Raw genomic sequence first — 17,633 nt, 5'->3', positions numbered from 1 at the left:
TTTTGGCCCATAATATGCATTTTATTTTTAAAGTAATTAAAAATATTTATCTATGCTATTGAAATTGTGGGTTACATCTTTGTCACCTTTTTCACCTAAGGAGTTTACATTTGCTGATTTGTACACTAGTTGCAAAGGGTAAGATTTCTTTATAAACTATCTACTCAACCATATGCACTTATTTTGTGGAACACAAAAGGAGAGTCACTTAGTCTCAGTCACCTTTAGAAACAAACCTGTGATTTGTGACTAAGGCTGTCAGTCTCATTAGGTTCTGCCTTACATCTCCTTTTTGTGATGTACTCCAATAAAAATAAGAGATTTGGTACAAAACAACATGATCAGTTGTATTCTTGAGTAAGTAGCCTATTGCTTTTAATTTTTTAACTTGAGACTGTTGATATTAGTCTTTAATTTAGGCTACTTGTATACCTCTTTGTGTATTTGAATGTAAATGCCTTTTTCTATTAGTCATATTGAAGATTGTATAGATGGTTTATTCTTTAAACATATATTATATCTGTAACTGCTTTGTAAATATTAAAACAATGTTAACTGAATGTGATGTGTGATTATTACGTAAACAGGCTAATTTATCTTATTAGTATTAAGTATTTGAGATTTTTAAAACAGAAAATGTGTTAACTGTATACAACTTTAACCAAATCAACGTCGTTTCAGCATAAGGTAAGCAAAACATCTGCGCAGATTTAAGTTAGTTTTGAATGGCGTGCCTGACGTTGGTCTTTGATGCCGTGAGTAGCCTAACGTGGATTTTATGCCAGTGCTATCTGGGTGTATCCCGAAAGGTTCAGCCTAAATGAATAAAGGTCCTAGAAAGCCCATGTAGAGCGGACAGGATTTGCATCGTCCACACATCGGCCGGAGAGCACTCGCGATCAGATGCCGATGTCGCGGCGACATTTTCCCAATTAGCAAACGCTCTCTGAGCTACATCTTGCAGATGGAACTTTGTGCATCGGGTCGACATCGGCCCGACGTACTTGTGCTATCTGGGTCCATTTTGTCAGTGATGCAATTTATAAAATGAGACAAACCGCAGGAAATCGTTCCACAAACGTTAGTTCGTCTGTCCACCGATTTATGAATAAGAACAGAAAATTACCGCTCCAATTCACATCGCCCAATGGAATTTGAACTTGCTTTGCCAGATCACGATTGGTTGGTGTATTTGTGTAATACTTTAAAATATATAATATATAGATTTGTAATTAAATCAACACATTAGCTCTGATTATGAAAAAAATATTGGTTTACTTTTTTCCCGTAAGGCCACACACAGTTTCCGAACAGTGGAAAATCAGCAGTCAATCAAAACGCACGCAACCCATCGCAACGCGTTATGGCAACGCCTCAACAGAAATTGTCCGACTTTTGAGCCGTCCGTTACTATTGTATACATTGTCATGTTATAATAATCACATTTATTTAGTTTTATTGACCACGATATTATCATTGATATTTGTCTGAGAGGGGCACTTTTGATTCATTTTGAAAAAGGGAAGGGGCTCGAGCACCCAAAACCCCAAAACATTTTTTGCGCTAGACAATGGTTGGCATTATAGCACTTTCTAATTGATTGTTTAGATGATTTTTTAATTTACTATTAATGTGGGATGTTTTGGAAATATGTTAGGAATGATGTGGATATTGTCATTCTATTTAGTCATTAATATATTTACTGTAATGTCGCCATCTGGTGGAAAACAGCTATTTTTACATACTGAATTCAGCAATAATATATCCATTTTGTATAACAGCAGAATTCATGGAGAAAAACTACATTACCCATAATGATGTAAAGAAAATCCCCCAATCAGAAAGAAGAAAACCTTTCATTTAGATTTGCCTTAACCTCGCACATGCATTTTGACAGATCTAGAGTCATGTTTATCAGATAGGACCCACAATATCTTCAAGACTAACATACTTTTAATATTAGAAGGACTCATATGACCATGTACTATAAATCTTATATTGAATCTGTTCTTTGCTTCTCTATATACTGTTGGTATGGCAATGTGTTAAACATTGAAACTCATTGAATGGTATTGTCAACCAAGCTAGTAAGATTATTGGCATTAAGCAGACTGGGAAAATAGTTTGAACGGTTTGTCTAACAGAAAGCTAGAGCTATTCTAGGAGATTATACTCATTCACCGTTCCCTATTTAAAATGCTTCCCTCTGGTAGGGTGAATGGTCCTAATATGGGACTTTTTTTTTTGCATTTCAGACTTCTGCGACATATTGCGATGTGTAGCCAAAACATTAAATCCACACCCAATACCATTTTAAAAACCACAGGAAGTGTCCTAATCAAATCAAAAGAGAAAATGCACATTCGCACAAATGCACAATAACACATTCATAAAAGAAATGATAGAGATATTGGTGCTCTTAGTCCAAGTCATCTGAGAAGATCTGCATCTCCCAAATGGGACACTGAAAAGTCTATGATAAAAGGCCAAAATCACCTTGAGTCATGCAGAATAGGAAGTAAACATCTTCTTAATTTAGTAATTCTCTTGGTTATGGATGAATGAAACATGGACATCATCAGACAAACAATACAACAGGAAAGTTTTGATGCATTTATTATAAAGACATTAAGCAACTTTTATCATGTTATGTAGAGTTAAATGTAGAGTTAAATCCTAACTGTTCTCTATTTCATTTTAAGTAACAACAAATACAAACAAAAACATACAACCACAACAGACATAGCAGGCCTATTTGAAGGCAAAATATAAAATCTTGCAACTTGAAAAACAACAACCCACAGCTTTAACAGACTTTAGGCTAGATTCATCCTTGAGTCAGAATTCATGAATGTGCTATGAACTGCAGTTCTAATATTGCATAACAACACCCTGTAAATAACCATTTTTGTCCCATCAAACATGTCCCACCATATATTTTTGACTGATTTAAGTACTGTCCCAAATTAGGCTAATCATACTGTCCGAAACCACATTCCTAAAGTGGGACACTGGGATATTTGATAAAAAATATAAAAAAGTTTTTTTTTGATGGACAAACATTTCATAGGGCTAAAAAGTTGCAGGATTGTTTCGTTTAAAATTAAATTATGACAGCACAACTACTAAACTTGAAGGGATAGTTTTCAAAAATGAAAATTAGCCCATAATTTCGCCCTCAAGCCATCCTAGGTGTATATGACATTCTTCTTTCAGACGAATACAATCATAGGGTACAACAGGGCTAAAGGCTCCTTTGATTTTTATTTTCCTCTAAACCACTAGATGGCACAAAAACATGCCTCAGCCCTTTCCAAAACATGCTTTTCAAGGTGCATGTGGAGATTTGTAAAAGGCACCCCTGCTGTTGGAGCAAAAGACACCATATTTAATATGATAATAAACAGCTGGCTGACTTTTCCATTTGTTGACATGACATGGTTAGATTCAGATTGTAAGTATCATATATTAAGTCGGGTGTCCAGCTTAGAGATAATCACCATATTTATAATGAAACCATCATTTTAAAAATGTGATATTAATCATATCATATCTTATATAGAATGTATTGTCGTTACTGCTGTAAATCTAAATTACATTATTATGGGATCTCCTTCAATGCTTTCAGAATCTTTACTTTTTTAAATGATTTTGTTTCTATATTTTTCAGATAATTTCTATATTAACATATTTAAAATGGCAGCATATTTATTGATAAAAAATGAATTATTTTATTCCTCAAAATAAACAGAAAATAGTTCAAACTATGCTAAAGTGATTGTTTTGAACAAGTATTAACTACTGTATGCCTTTTGCCCTATGCTGGTGAGCCTTTTACCCCATGTGTCGGGTAAAATGCCCCCCTCGACACCCCATACATTTTTAAGATTTTTAAATAAAATAAATGTTGCTCCATAAATGTTTGATACAAACCTATATTTTTTTTTTCTGTAAATCATACATTATATGAGTAGTGAAAAGCAATTTTTTCTTAAGGTGTGCCTTTAGCCCCATTGTACCCTATTAAAAAATGTCCTGGCTCATCCAAGCTTTATAATGGCAGGGAATGGCTGCCCAAAATTTGAAGCCTAAAAAAATGCTTCCATTCATTATAAAAGTAATTCATATACGTAGCTCTAGGGGGTTAATAAAGGCCTTCTGAAGTGAATTGATGGATTTTTGCAAGAAAAATATCCATATTTACTTAAAATAAAGTAAAATATCTAGCTTACAGCGGACCGCCTTCTGCATTTCTGCATCCACAACGCCTCTCGCAGTTCAAAACACTTTGACTACGTCCAACGTCATCGGAAAACTTAATACACATATACAACAGGAGATTTTAAGGACATATATGACTGATGGTGGATATATATAAAATATATATATAAAAAAAACATGGCTACCAGATCCTCACCAAACTTTGCACAAATCAGCCATGCTGGCAAAACATTATACATTTTTTGATCCATTAAATTGTTTCGCAGGAGCCTTTGAAGCCCCCAAATTATTCAATTTATTTACTTTTTCTAATATGCTATCTCAAGTAATATGGCATTTTGTTCTGTGTAGTTTCTGCATTCCAGTATTGTACTATATTATAATTTTAAAAAAAAATTACATGATTCATATATTTATTAAAGTGTTTAGTTGGTTTTAGTTTCAGTTCTACAAAACATTTTAGTTAAAACACAACATTTCACACAAATACAGTTTAAAAGGTTATAAGGCTACACACATATTATAGAAATATATAATAAAAAATGAAAAGGGCCTTAAGATAAATGCGTTAGATAAGCATTAGTTTTAAGCTGCAAATAATATTTTCACATTCTTTTGATATTGTCCTGTCTATGGCGTGATTCATCAAATTAAATGTTGGATATAGGAGTCCACATACACCACATGAATTATGCTCACTGTAAGACTTTCAGTGAAGATTAAAGATGGAATTGCTGTAAAAACCACATCATAAGATACATTTTTATTGGATTGCTAATCATCCACATTGTCCCTGACTGCAACGTACGGCTATATAACAGGATTTGTATTTGTACTATAGCTTGTCTGGCTTTATTGTTTACTTTGAAATGCATACTTGTTAAATATAAAATGGGAGGTGAGGTCAATATTATATCCATATGCTGTTTTATAACACTGATTTTCTTGTGGGGCAGACCGGGGTTAGTTGTCACACAGTTTAGCTGATGTTATGTGTACAACAATCAAATTTAGAATAGAATTAAAGGGGACATAGTATGCCCCTTTTCACAAGATATATAAATATAAATATCTGGTGTCTCCAGAATGTGTCTGTTTCAGCTCAAAATACCCCCCAGATCATTTATTATAGCTTGTCAAATTTTCCCGTTTTTGTGTGTGTTCCTTTAAATGCAAATGAGCTGCTGCTCTCTGCCCCCCTTCCTGCAGCTCCTTTACACAAGCTTCGGATACAACGTCAACAACAAAACGAATCTCACTCAGCTAAAATGTCAGAAATAACCAGTTGTGGAGTGCAGCCGCATGTTTGAACTGGAGTCGGACACAGATGAGAGACTCAGGAAGAGGTTGCAAATTTTAGTCTGCACCTGGACGTTTCTGAATGGTTAGTTGATACATTTATGTAACGTTAGTTGTTGTGGAGTTACCTTGAGTCAGCTCATCGACTAGCATGTACCGTTATGTTAATCTATAAATGTTGTATAGCTGCTTGAGTGAGAACGTAACATCCATCACCTGACTCTATACAATGCATAATAAATGTGCATTTATGACTTACGCAGACGTTTTTGGGTTAAAACTAACGACATAGCTCTAGTCTCTGTACATACAGTCAGAGACTATGGTAATGTAAGACCGCATGAATTCGCTCCAAGGAACGGTAACGAAACACGGTGAAGGCCGTACGCGTGTTCAGTGTTTCAGCTGGAAAAATGGATTTGATTATAATATTCTTTATCTGACTCCATTTATCATAGTTGTCGCATCTAGAAGAGAATGCCAACTAGTTGTTTGGTCATTTATATTTGATAGTTAATCATACATTTAATCATTCCGTTTTAACCCTTTGTTGCAAATATACCGTTCCACATTGGAGATAGTTAATAGTTACAGATTAATTCAGAAAGGATCAAAAATGTAACAATTTATTAACAATCAAGTAAATGTAAAATGTCAATTACATAATAGGCAGAAATCTCTTTTAAAAGGAAACACAAATTCTAATTATGGTTACACTTAAAATAGTTTCAAATAGATGTAAACATAAACCCTTAATTATACTAGGTAGGCCTCTGTCTAGAATGTTACCTGTGAGATAGAGAGAGAGAGAAAGAGAGAGCCAAAGAGCAGCTCTCTCTAGAGAAAGCCAGAGAGTCCAAAAGAGCGCGAGCTACAGTTGAAATCCTCTTTCATCCTCTTCCCTGATGTCACAAAACTCAAATATGACTTTTAAAGCTGACCAATCAGACCAAACCGTAAGACGTTTGAAAGTAACCAATCAGACAAAACTTCCCCCATTGTATCAAAGGTGTGAACTTTGTTCTTCTAACTCCAACTGGCCCTTCTGATGGCGTTAAGGGGGGAGGGGGTTGAGTCAATTTAAAATCTCTTGGTCACGATGATGGCTGCTAACAGCAAAGCAGATGATTTTGTTCTATTTCAAATATCTTTGATTATTTTCCACCTTACAGTAACTTTAGCCATATTAGCCGTACAGCTCATTCAGAAAGGACATTTGCAAACATTTACTAAATATGAAGTGCCATTCTTACTTGTTCTGGGTATGAAGTTAGAGCACAAAGCGTTGGTATTGACCCAACCTTTAGAAACAACTTTTTCGCAAATCCAGCATTGTACTGACACTCGCTGGTGAAGCAGTCATGGGTAAAATGATTTGCGCAAATATAAAACATTTTACATTTACATTTAATCATTTAGCAGATGCTTTTATCCAAAGCGACTTACAAATGAGGAGAGCAATAGAAGCAATCCGACAAATAAGGGGCAACAGCATGCAAGTGCTGTAAAAAGTTTCAGTTAATCTTGCAAAGTACACACTTTTTTTTTTAAATAAACAAACAGAAACATGAATAGACTAGTTAAGTGTAATTGGTTAGGTTCTGCTGAAAAATATGTATTTTTGAAAAGGCTACAGACTCGGCTGCTCGAATTGAGATGGCAGGTCGTTCCACCTGGTGGGAACGGTCCAGGAAAAGGTCTGTGCGAGTGATTTCGTGCCTTTTTGGGATGGCACCACGAGGCGTCATTCACTTGCAGAACGTCTGAACAAGCGAGTTTAGGTATATTGGTGCAGCGCCTGTGGTTGCTTTGTAGGCGATCATGGCTCAGATGCCAGGAGTCTACGGAGACTCATGTGTTCATTGGTACATCCAACAACAGAACACTTGTAATGTTTTTTTTGGCGCAGACATTGTAATACCTAACTGATACAGCGAGTAAACATAAATGGCGGTCCCTGTGCTTCTCACTCAGCGGTGTGTCTATGCTAAAAGGGCAGATCATTAACAGTCATGGGTGGGGTTTCCCTACTCTTACACAGGAGTAGAGGGAAATCTGGAACAGCTTGTTATGAGAGATTGATAATGATTGATGGGGATAATAAAAAAAGAAGTATTGGGTTGATTTTTACCATTATAGGCTGGTTGTTTACACACTGTGTTCAAACACCTTATAAAAGAGAATTTTGATTGAAACCATTAATGCTAGAGAAAATATATATTAATTGGACAACGGCATTGGCTGAATTTCAGAATAGCATACTATACTTTTCTTATTATTTCTACCATAGGCAGATATGGCAGAGATGGTAAGATTCAGATCCTATTTTGAGATCAGCCCTTGTGAAACTTCCCCATGTGACAAACAGCCAGCGCTTCATTTTATGCATCATCAGGTGAAATGGTGGGTGGTTTTGGTTGTTTGCACACTGTCGAATAAATTGTACGGTCTGTTTCGACGGTGACTGCTGGGTTTTGGTGTTGTCCTACTGTGCAGTAGATTGTGTTGGGTCGATTATCTTCCGTTTCCTGTTGCGTCTGGTCTTGAGCCTTATGAAATGCATATAAAAAGTGGCATTTTCAAAATGTCCCCTGAATAATCATGTTTAGCTGAGCAATTACTTAACTAAAGACAATTAAATAAAACATCCACTAACCTACAGTTTATAGAACAAGCATTTTATATAAGCCTTTTTTATATCTTTTTAGATTATTCTCACCCATTCCTCCCAAAATATTTCTAACATGAATAAAAAGAACTAGACAGCATGACAACATATCCATTATGTCTGTGAGCAAAATTATGAATAGCTTACCTCATTTTGAGCAGAGACTGTATTTTGGCCACCTGCAAGGTTTAAAATGTACAAATAAAAAAGAATATGTTAATTTATTCCAAAAAGTCAAATGGCCACTTACATTTAGCATGCAGTTTTGTAAGCACAGAAGATATTTTTATATTGGCTGTTAGTTCCAAAACTGAATCTCTGTAGTATGGTCCTGCATCTTCCTCATATACTATATAAGATAATGATTACATTGGTTTTTAGTAGTAATCATTTGCATTGCATTTGATTCTTTTGCTGCTTCTTTTGCTGAACACTTTTGAATTATTATTGCCATTCCTTCTTTTTTGGCACCATCACAAATACATTTCTGTCCTCATCCTAGTATGTGGAAAACGCTGCATTGTATTCAGGTGAATATAGGATCTAAAAATTATATATTTAAATGATGTGAAAATAAGTATTAAATGTGTGATGTGTGTAGTATTCTACAAAATTAAACTTGGCCAAAAAGAAAAACAATTATGTAATCCTAATGTGAACTTACTTTTTAATGACTTATTTTAGTGCAAAAGTACTTGATCAAACTGATGCACATCGATCAGTTTTTCAAAGAAAATATTTATGAGGCAACATGGACGTACCTTTTTTACACTTGCTGTAGAGAAATAGAATTGTTGCAATTGCCAAAATACCCACTGCCACCGAAACAACATATGGCCAAAACTGGAGAGATGATTGAATCTTCTCTACACCTTTGTTGTCCTCTGCAAAAAGATACATATCATTAAGAACAGTTGTCAGTTCAGGTATTCTGAGATCAATCAAATCAGCAGTTAGACTAGATTTAGTAAACCAAAACGAGATATTTGATTCGACAGATGCTTATTTGCAGTTTGAATGTGTTGTGTGTGTGTTTGGCCAGATACCTTTCTTATTGACACAGAGCTGTGTAATGTTTATTCTGTCTTCATCCCAGCTAACTGGGTTGCTATGGTTACAGACGATGGATTCCTCACTGCAGTTCAGGATGAGAGTGTAGTTCTCATGTGATGTCACTTCCTCTGGAAAGCATGTGTTGTTCTGATAGCTAGAGTTTATTGTGAGGTTTTGAGCTCTGCATGTGAAGTTCACAGTACAGGAGTTACTGCTGAACCAGTTTGAGTTTTCAGTCAGGACAGGAGCCTCCACTGCGTCTAAAACACACATTTGTTTTTTAACAATATAATACTACACCCTCACACTATTGTAAGCTGTCAAATTTTGAATGTAGTCAAACATAGTTACAATCCAATTACTGCAACTGATGCGCAACATATAGAGTTTATAGCTAATGCTAATTCTCAACTCCTATCCCTGTCTTTTCTAAACACATTATAAAACATATTGCAAGTATAAAACATTCACATTTCTTCAAACATACACTCACTCACCCATTCACTCACACAGACTCACTCACTCACAAAAAAAGGAATAACATTTAAAAATGGTTACAGTTTTGGTTTGTCTTTAGCCGTAACTTAAGCCTAGAATTTAGAATTCTAATTTCTAAATGCTAAATTCTAATTCTGTTTACAGAATACTGTACATGACTGTGCATGACTGAAACTGTACACTGAAACTTTACAGGTCATGGAGTGGTGGATGATGAATACAAGTTTTTATATATTTAATAAATGTATCTTTTATTTAAAACATATAAACATTTAATTTCACTACTTGTACTGTATAACATTGCTCAAAATATAAGACTGAACATAAGTGAGTCTTGTGATCTGAACAAGTAAAATCACTCTCACCTATAACAGATACTCTGTATGTAACAATAATGTTATCTGATGCTCCAGTTGTTTTTGCTGTGTAGAGTCCACTGTCTGTCTTCTGCGTGTTCTTCAGTGTGAGAGAGAAGGTTTCAGTGTTGAAATCCACTCTGTCCTTATAGTTCTTTGCTTTACCTCCATGTATAAACATAACTATATTCTCTGATTTATCTTTTGTCCAGTATAAAATATCAAACTCTGGTAGTTTCTGTGTCTGAATATCCAGTTGAACCAAATTTCCCGTCTTCACAAACACAGAGATCTCAGCACTGTACCCTGAGGAGAGACAAAAATACAATATTGTTTCTGAGTGTACACATTTTTTGGAAATGGGCATGGTCAAATAAATAATAAGTTTGACATTTAAAAATACTGCATACAAAACTTTTATTAAAGAGAGAATAGCATATTAAAAATGTGAACATATCTGGAGGTATTTGCCACTGATTACCAAAATAAAGAATATAGGGAGAAAAGTAGGCATATACCATGTATCCTGTTTCATACTGATTGTCCCACATTTCTTGTTATAAATATTAATGCAGGTGTCATATTTATGAAAAATAAATAACATATGCTTACTTGTTATATTTTTTATTACGATATCTAGATAGGCTAGATATCAATAATTCAGCATTAGAGTCAAGTAACTGGTTGTTGTTTATTTTTAGTTTAAACAATAATCTAGAGCAGGGGTTTTCAAACTGGGGTCCGGGGACCCCCAGGGGTCCTCCAGAGGGTTCTAAGGGGTCCGCAGAAAAGTTCAGAGAATAAAAAGACAAAGCGAAAATGGATAAAGTCTAACGAACATTCTAACCATTTCAGTTCTAAATGTTTCTCTCCTTTCTTGCCGTGCACATACTTTCCAGAATTGTGTATGTTTGGACATTTGGTCATATTTGGACATTGGTTCGGCAATCGCACACCGAAAACCGGACTTTAAATTCTCCAGTGACGAACCGCTGCTTACAAACACAGCAGCGGATCCTTTTGTTTGGGCGGCCCGACCACGGAAACGCCGCCGGAGAAGGGGAAGCAGAGCCGGCGTGCTCATCAGATTAAGACGCCGCGCAAACCGACCCCCGCTTCCCAGTATTTTACTGGCAAATGTTCAGTCTCTGGACAATAAACTCTGCGAGCTGAGAGCACGGATCTCTTTCCAACGAGAGACGAGGGACTGCTGCATTATCTGCCTTACAGAAACTTGGATGTCCGCTGAGATTCCAGATTCGGCCATCGAAACCACGGGGTTCTCCGTGCATCGGATGGACAGAGAAAAAGATCTCTCCGGGAAAAGCAAAGGCGGGGGTGTATGTTTTATGATCAACCGATCCTGGTGTGATCAGAGGAACGTACATTCTATCAAGTCTTTCTGTTCTCCTGATCTGGAATTTCTCACGGTTATGTGTCGACCATTCTGGCTACCGAGGGAATTCACAGCGGTCATCATCACAGCGGTGTATATTCCCCCACAAGCCGACACAGACCGGGCACTGAAGGAACTGTATAGGTCAGTGAGTGAGCAGGAAACCGCGCATCCTGAGGCTGCGTTTATTGTGACCGGGGACTTTAACAAAGCCAACTTCAAGCGCATCGCACCCAAATACCACCAACATGTTAGCTTCAACACACGAGGGAACCGAGTTCTGGATCATTGTTACTCTCCCTTCAAGGATGGTTACAAATCACTCCCGCGCCCACCATTTGGCAAATCGGATCACGCTTCCATCATCCTTCTGCCCGCTTACAGGCAGAGACTAAAACAGGAAGCACCCGCCCTCAGAACCATCCAGTGCTGGTCGGACCAATCGGACTCTATGCTACAAGACTGTTTTGATCACGCGGACTGGGAGATGTTCCGGTCGGCCTCTGATGACGACATCGAGGTCTACGCCGATAGCGTAACGTGTTTCATCAGGAAGTGCGTAGAAGACGTTGTTCCGACCAAAACAATACGGCTGTACCCCAATCAGAAGCCGTGGCTAAATGTGGATGTTCGCGCGGCACTCAATGCGCGGACCTTCGCCTTTAACTCCGGTAATGCGGAGGAGCATAAACAAGCAAGTTATGCCCTCCGGAAAACCATCAGAGCAGCAAAACGCCAGTACAGGGACAAGATTGAAGGACAGTTCAACACCACCGACTCCAGAAGCATGTGGAGGGGAATTAACACCATCACGGACTACAAAGGGAACACAAACTCCACCGTGAACACCGCTGCCTCTCTCCCGGACGAGCTAAACACCTTCTATGCTCGCTTTGAGGGAACTAACACCGCCCTCGCGGAGAGAGAGCTCGTGGCTGAAGATACAGAGGTTAGTGCACTCTCCGTATCTGTAGCGGATGTTACCCGATCCTTCCGGCGGGTGAACGTCCGTAAAGCCGCGGGTCCAGACGGCATTCCGGGCCGCGTCATCAGAGCGTGCGCGCGCCAACTGGCTGGAGTTTTCACGGACATTTTTAACCTGTCCCTCTCCCTGTCTGTGGTCCCCACATGCTTCAAAACGTCCACCATTGTTCCTGTACCGAAGCAAGCAAAAACCACCTGCTTAAACGACTGGCGTCCTGTTGCTCTGACCCCCATCATCAGCAAATGCTTTGAGAGACTAGTCAGAAACCACATCTGCTCTGTTCTCCCCCCCTCACTGGACCCACTGCAGTTTGCATACCGCAAAAACCGCTCCACTGATGATGCCATTTCATCCACTATTCACACTGCCCTCTCCCACCTGGAAAAGAGGAACACATATGTGAGAATGCTGTTTGTAGACTACAGCTCAGCATTCAACACCATTGTGCCCTCCATACTTGACACTAAACTCCGGGCTCTCGGCTTAAACAGCCTGTTATGCAGCTGGATCCTGGACTTCCTGTCAAACAGACGCCAGGTGGTCAGAATGGGCAGTAACATCTCCTCACCACTGACTCTCAACACTGGAGCCCCTCAGGGCTGTGTTCTCAGCCCACTCCTGTACTCTTTGTACACACACGACTGTGTGGCAACCCACAGCTCCAACACCATCATCAAGTTTGCTGACGATACGACGGTGGTAGGTCTCATCACTGACAATGATGAAACGGCCTACAGAGAGGAGGTGCACACTCTGACACGGTGGTGTCAGGAGCACAACCTCTCCCTCAACGTCAGCAAGACCAAGGAGCTGGTGGTCGACTTCAGGAGGAATGAGAGAGAACACCGCCCCATCACCATCGATGGAGCACCGGTGGAGAGAGTCAGCAGCTTCAAGTTCCTCGGTGTCCACATCACAGAGGAACTCTCATGGTCCGTCCACACCGAGGCCGTTGTGAAGAAGGCTCATCAGCGCCTTTTCTTCCTGCGACGGCTGAGGAGGTTTGGAATGAACCGCCACATCCTCACACGGTTCTACACCAGCACTACAGAGAGCCTGCTGACTGGCTGCATCACCACCTGGTACGGCAACAGTACCGCCCGCAGCCGCAAAGCCCTGCAAAGGGTAGTGCGCACGGCCAGCTGCATCATCGGAGGTGAGCTTCCCTCCCTCCAGGACATTTACGCCAGGCGGTGTGTGAAGAGAGCTCAGAGGATCATCAGAGACTCTAGCCACCCGAGCCATGGGCTGCTCTCACTGCTGCCATCAGGCAGGCGGTACCGCAGCATCAGAACAAGCACCAGCCGACTCCAGAACAGCTTCTTCCCACAAGCAATTAGACTCCTGAACTCTTGATCCATCAGGATCATAACACACACTGGACAGAATATCACTCAGCACAACCCACTGTCGATACACACACATTATATACACATTATATAATTTATTATTTATCATATAGCACCTATTGCACATTGGATCTCTACTGTGAATAATAATGTATACTGTACATTGTATACTATTATTATTATTATTATAGCGTAATGTATATTGTTTAATGTATGTTTTAGTGTGTATATTGTTTAAAGTATATTGTTTAAAGTATATTGTTTAAAGTATATGTATATTGTAAGTATGTGTATATTGGTTAAAGCTGTGAGAACCACACTCACATTGTGTAAATTATTTATTGTTTATTGTAGAGTTTACTGTGCTGTGAGTAATTGTGGGCGCATCAGTGTAATCTGATGCTGCTCTAAATGTTGTACATGTCATGTCGTGACTACTATGTTGCTCGGAACTGCACCAAGAATTTCACCTGCTGTTGCACTTGTGTACATGGCTGTGTGACAATAAAGTGATTTGATTTTGATTTGATTTGATATGTTTGCTTTGTATCTTTCTAGTGAGTTCTCTCCCTATAGTCCCATTTATCTCGCTCACTGGGGTTGTAAAGCAGTATTCTTAACGCAGTACGTAAGTTGCTTGCATACATTTATTGTGAAAGTTGCTTATACAAAAATACTTTTTAATTGAAAATGTTCTTCTTCAGGTTTATATATCCAACATTAATATCCAATTTAAGTTTGGAAACAATATGTTGTATTTATAATGTCACACTTACTATTTATCTAACAGTTTAAATGTTTTTTCATGCATAAAAATAGATGGATTTTAGGAAGGGGGGTCCCTCATAAAGGGTCATCAAATTTGGGGGTCCTTGGCAACATAAAGTTTGAAAACCCCTGATCTAGAGAGCCCATTGTTTCATGCTTCTGTACCAATATAGGCTCATAAAAAATATGGACGACACCACTTTTCTTCAGCGGAAGAGAATGAAGTTAAGCCTCTAGAGGTCCGAATATGGCGCTGACATCTTGGTCAGATTTGGGACAGAGTCTGCGCAGTAGTGACCTCGGGACCGGAGTCTGCGTAGTAGAGAGCAGGAAGTAGAGCCGCGATATCAAAAGCCCGCCCACAATCTCGCAGATGAAGAGCAACTCATTATGTCGGTGTGAAATAAACAGTTATGGAAATGTAGGAATTAAAGCTAAAGCTCCAATCTCCTCACGAAAATCCAGAAAAAAGTCAGTTGGTGCCTCAGTGACAACTTCACTCAGAGAAGTGAAGTGACGTGTGGCCAAGTGGTGACCCATACTTGGAATTTGTGCACTGCATTCAACCCATCCAAGTGCACACACACACACCATGGACACACACCCGGAGCAGTGGCCAGCCATATTGCTGCGGCGCCTGGGGAGCAGTTGGGGGTTCGGTGCCTTGCTCAAGGGTCTCAGATCAGTCATGGTATTGAGGGTGGAGGAGGGCGCTGGTTATTCACTCCCCCCAACGACAATTCCTGCCGGACCTGAGACTCGAACCCGCAACCTTCCGGTTACAAGTCCGACTCTCTAACCATTAGGGTACGACTGCCCCGTCAATCTCACGAGAAGCCGTCAATCTCAGCTGTAAATTATGATGTCACACCCCCCGTTTTTATAGCATCAAATAACTAACTAAAACTAAACTTATTTAAAAAAAAAACACTTGAAATGAAATCAGCGTGATAAAAACTGCTTAAAATGACAGAAACCAACTTTGGGAAAAAATTATATGAAGTGTAATGTGATTGTGTAGTTTGTCTCGCGTCCATTAGAATACACGGAGGGGTGGGGGTTATGACGGCGATGCCATAGGAGAACCATTTTTGGTTCCCTGAAGAACCGTTTTGGGAAAGGTTCTTTTAAGAACCTTTTTTTTTCTAACCATTTTATAGTCTAAAGAACCTTTCTACATTATAAAGAACCTTTTGTGCAATGGAAGGGTTCTTTGGATATTTACGGTTCTTTATGGAACCATACACCTCGCCAAATAACCTTTATTTTTAAGAGTGTAGTAAGAAGTTGTGAATATTACTGTTCTACTGAGTAAAAACAATTACAGGTTGTCTTGTCACTGATATGAGACTTTCTTTTTACATAGAAGAAATTCCCTCAGTGTGCAACCAGGCTACATGTTTTGATGGTGATCAGAACTGCCAAACATTTTGTGACTAGAACCATCAGACACCTACACAACACTCTATGATTAAAAATAACACACAAATAATTTCTTGTAATAGAGGTCAATATAAAAAGGAAGTATAAACTACTGTCACGTTTGAAAAAGTTTAGAGATTCCTCTCAGGAGCAAAAAGATATTAACACTGGCACAATCGTTCTAAAATTCACTTATTGCTAGATGGTGGAGTGTATATTTCAACAGCATGGCAAAACAAGGGAGTACAAATGAAGATTTTACACCAGTGTTTTAGTTAGTAGTAAGAAAACACTAATTCTAAATTACCTAAAAACAAGCACTAGCATGTAGTTAATTTCTTACAGAATATTTTAACATATAAATAATCATCAACAGATAATTGACAAAATAATTGTATAAAAAATGTATACAAAGAGGTATTCTGAACCATGTGCAGTCATCACAACAATCATTAATAATCAATCAACATAATGAACATGTGTTTTTACCTGTTTTGAAGGTCAAAAGAAAAAGAAGAAATATGAGTAGATGATGAACTGCCATTGTCACAAAATGAAAAGATTAAAAACAGAACTGAAAATGAGTGCTGTGCCTTCCTATAACGGAAATGGAAAGTTCCTCAGAAGTTCTGTCTTAAACGGTGCAAGCACATTTGGTCTTCTCATTTAACAAACATATGTATCTCCATCTCATTCATATATGATGGGCCATATGAGTGTGTGTTACTCAAGTGGTTTTTAATAGTTTTTTAACACAAACATTTTAAAAGACATTCTATATAACAGGTTGCATTCTTCACCACATCCTGTGGCATCAAATGATGCTAGATCTTTTCTCAGAACTAATTTTACTTTTCTAGGCCTTTTTTCTTTCCACAACGCTATAACAACACCAGACATTCTGTAGCTGATGCTTCAAAGCAGTTGATCTCAGTTCATTGGCAAATTTTTGTTTGTTTTAACCCTTTTTCCACCTGTATTTAGCACTGATCACTTGTAATCAAACCACCAAAAATGCATTTTAACCTGGTGGAATCAGCAGGGGCGGGTCTAGACAATTTTTGGTTGGCACAGACTGAGAGAGGGGTGGCACATTTAAATACATGTAAACAGTGAACCAGTATAAATAGCCCTACACTGGAGGTAATAATACTGTATATTATTCATAACACAACTATTATTCTGTGTGAAAAGGAATTCAAAATGAGTAACTTGAAATGTGATATGAAATAACAAATAACTCAACAGTAGTAGAAGCACATGGCCTGTGGTAAATGTAATGCAAGCAAGATTTTGTTCCATCATATAGTTGTAAACATGATGAAGAAGCTGTAGAAGTATTTATTCATATTTATATTACATTATAAATATATTATATTATTCAATGTTTCCCACAGGATTTTGTGAGACTGTGCTGGGTAGACATTGGTCCCTCTAAGGGGGTCCTGGGGCGTGCTCCCCAGAAGAAAATGTTGTTCATTTTAATTTTAAATGCATAAATCTGGTGCATTTTGGGAGCAAATTTAAGTGACTAGATCCATGATGAATTTTTTTTTATAAATAATTTTGTACTCTAGTAGTAATTTATTTATTAGTTGCATAGATATGAATGATGATG

At 38.2% G+C, this 17,633-nt stretch overlaps 1 protein-coding gene across 1 annotated transcript; it reads right to left on the bottom strand.

Annotated features, from left to right (window-relative positions):
• Nucleotides 1-4,621: 4,621 nt before the first annotated feature.
• Nucleotides 4,622-16,635, bottom strand: LOC307127281 (SLAM family member 5-like). The gene is made up of 6 exons (XM_079818414.1): nucleotides 16,505-16,635; nucleotides 10,105-10,401; nucleotides 9,235-9,501; nucleotides 8,950-9,072; nucleotides 8,336-8,367; nucleotides 4,622-8,069 (listed from the first exon to the last, which is right to left on the bottom strand). The coding sequence occupies exons 1-6, from the start codon at nucleotides 16,557-16,559 to the stop codon at nucleotides 7,902-7,904; spliced, it is 942 nt and encodes a 313-aa protein (XP_079674540.1). The 5' UTR covers nucleotides 16,560-16,635; the 3' UTR covers nucleotides 4,622-7,901.
• Between the last annotated feature and the right edge of the window lie 998 nt (nucleotides 16,636-17,633).

The sequence above is a fragment of the Gobio gobio genome (genome assembly GCF_949357685.1).
Source record: "Gobio gobio genome assembly, chromosome: 6".
NCBI classification, from domain to species: Eukaryota; Metazoa; Chordata; class Actinopteri; order Cypriniformes; family Gobionidae; genus Gobio; species Gobio gobio.
The sequence above is the reverse complement of the archived record's forward strand: the minus strand, read 5'-3'. Positions and strand labels throughout refer to the sequence as shown.

Coding starts and splice junctions, on each gene's coding strand:
- LOC307127281 (XM_079818414.1), bottom strand. CDS start 16,559: ATGGCAGTTCATCATCTACTCATATTTCTTCTTTTTCTTTTGACCTTC. Junction 9,502..10,104: donor ATACAGAGTATCTGTTATAG/GTGAGAGTGATT, acceptor TGTGTGTTTTAG/ACGCAGTGGAGGCTCCTGTC. Junction 8,070..8,335: donor CAGTCTCTGCTCAAAATGAG/GTAAGCTATTCA, acceptor GCATTTCATAAG/GCTCAAGACCAGACGCAACA.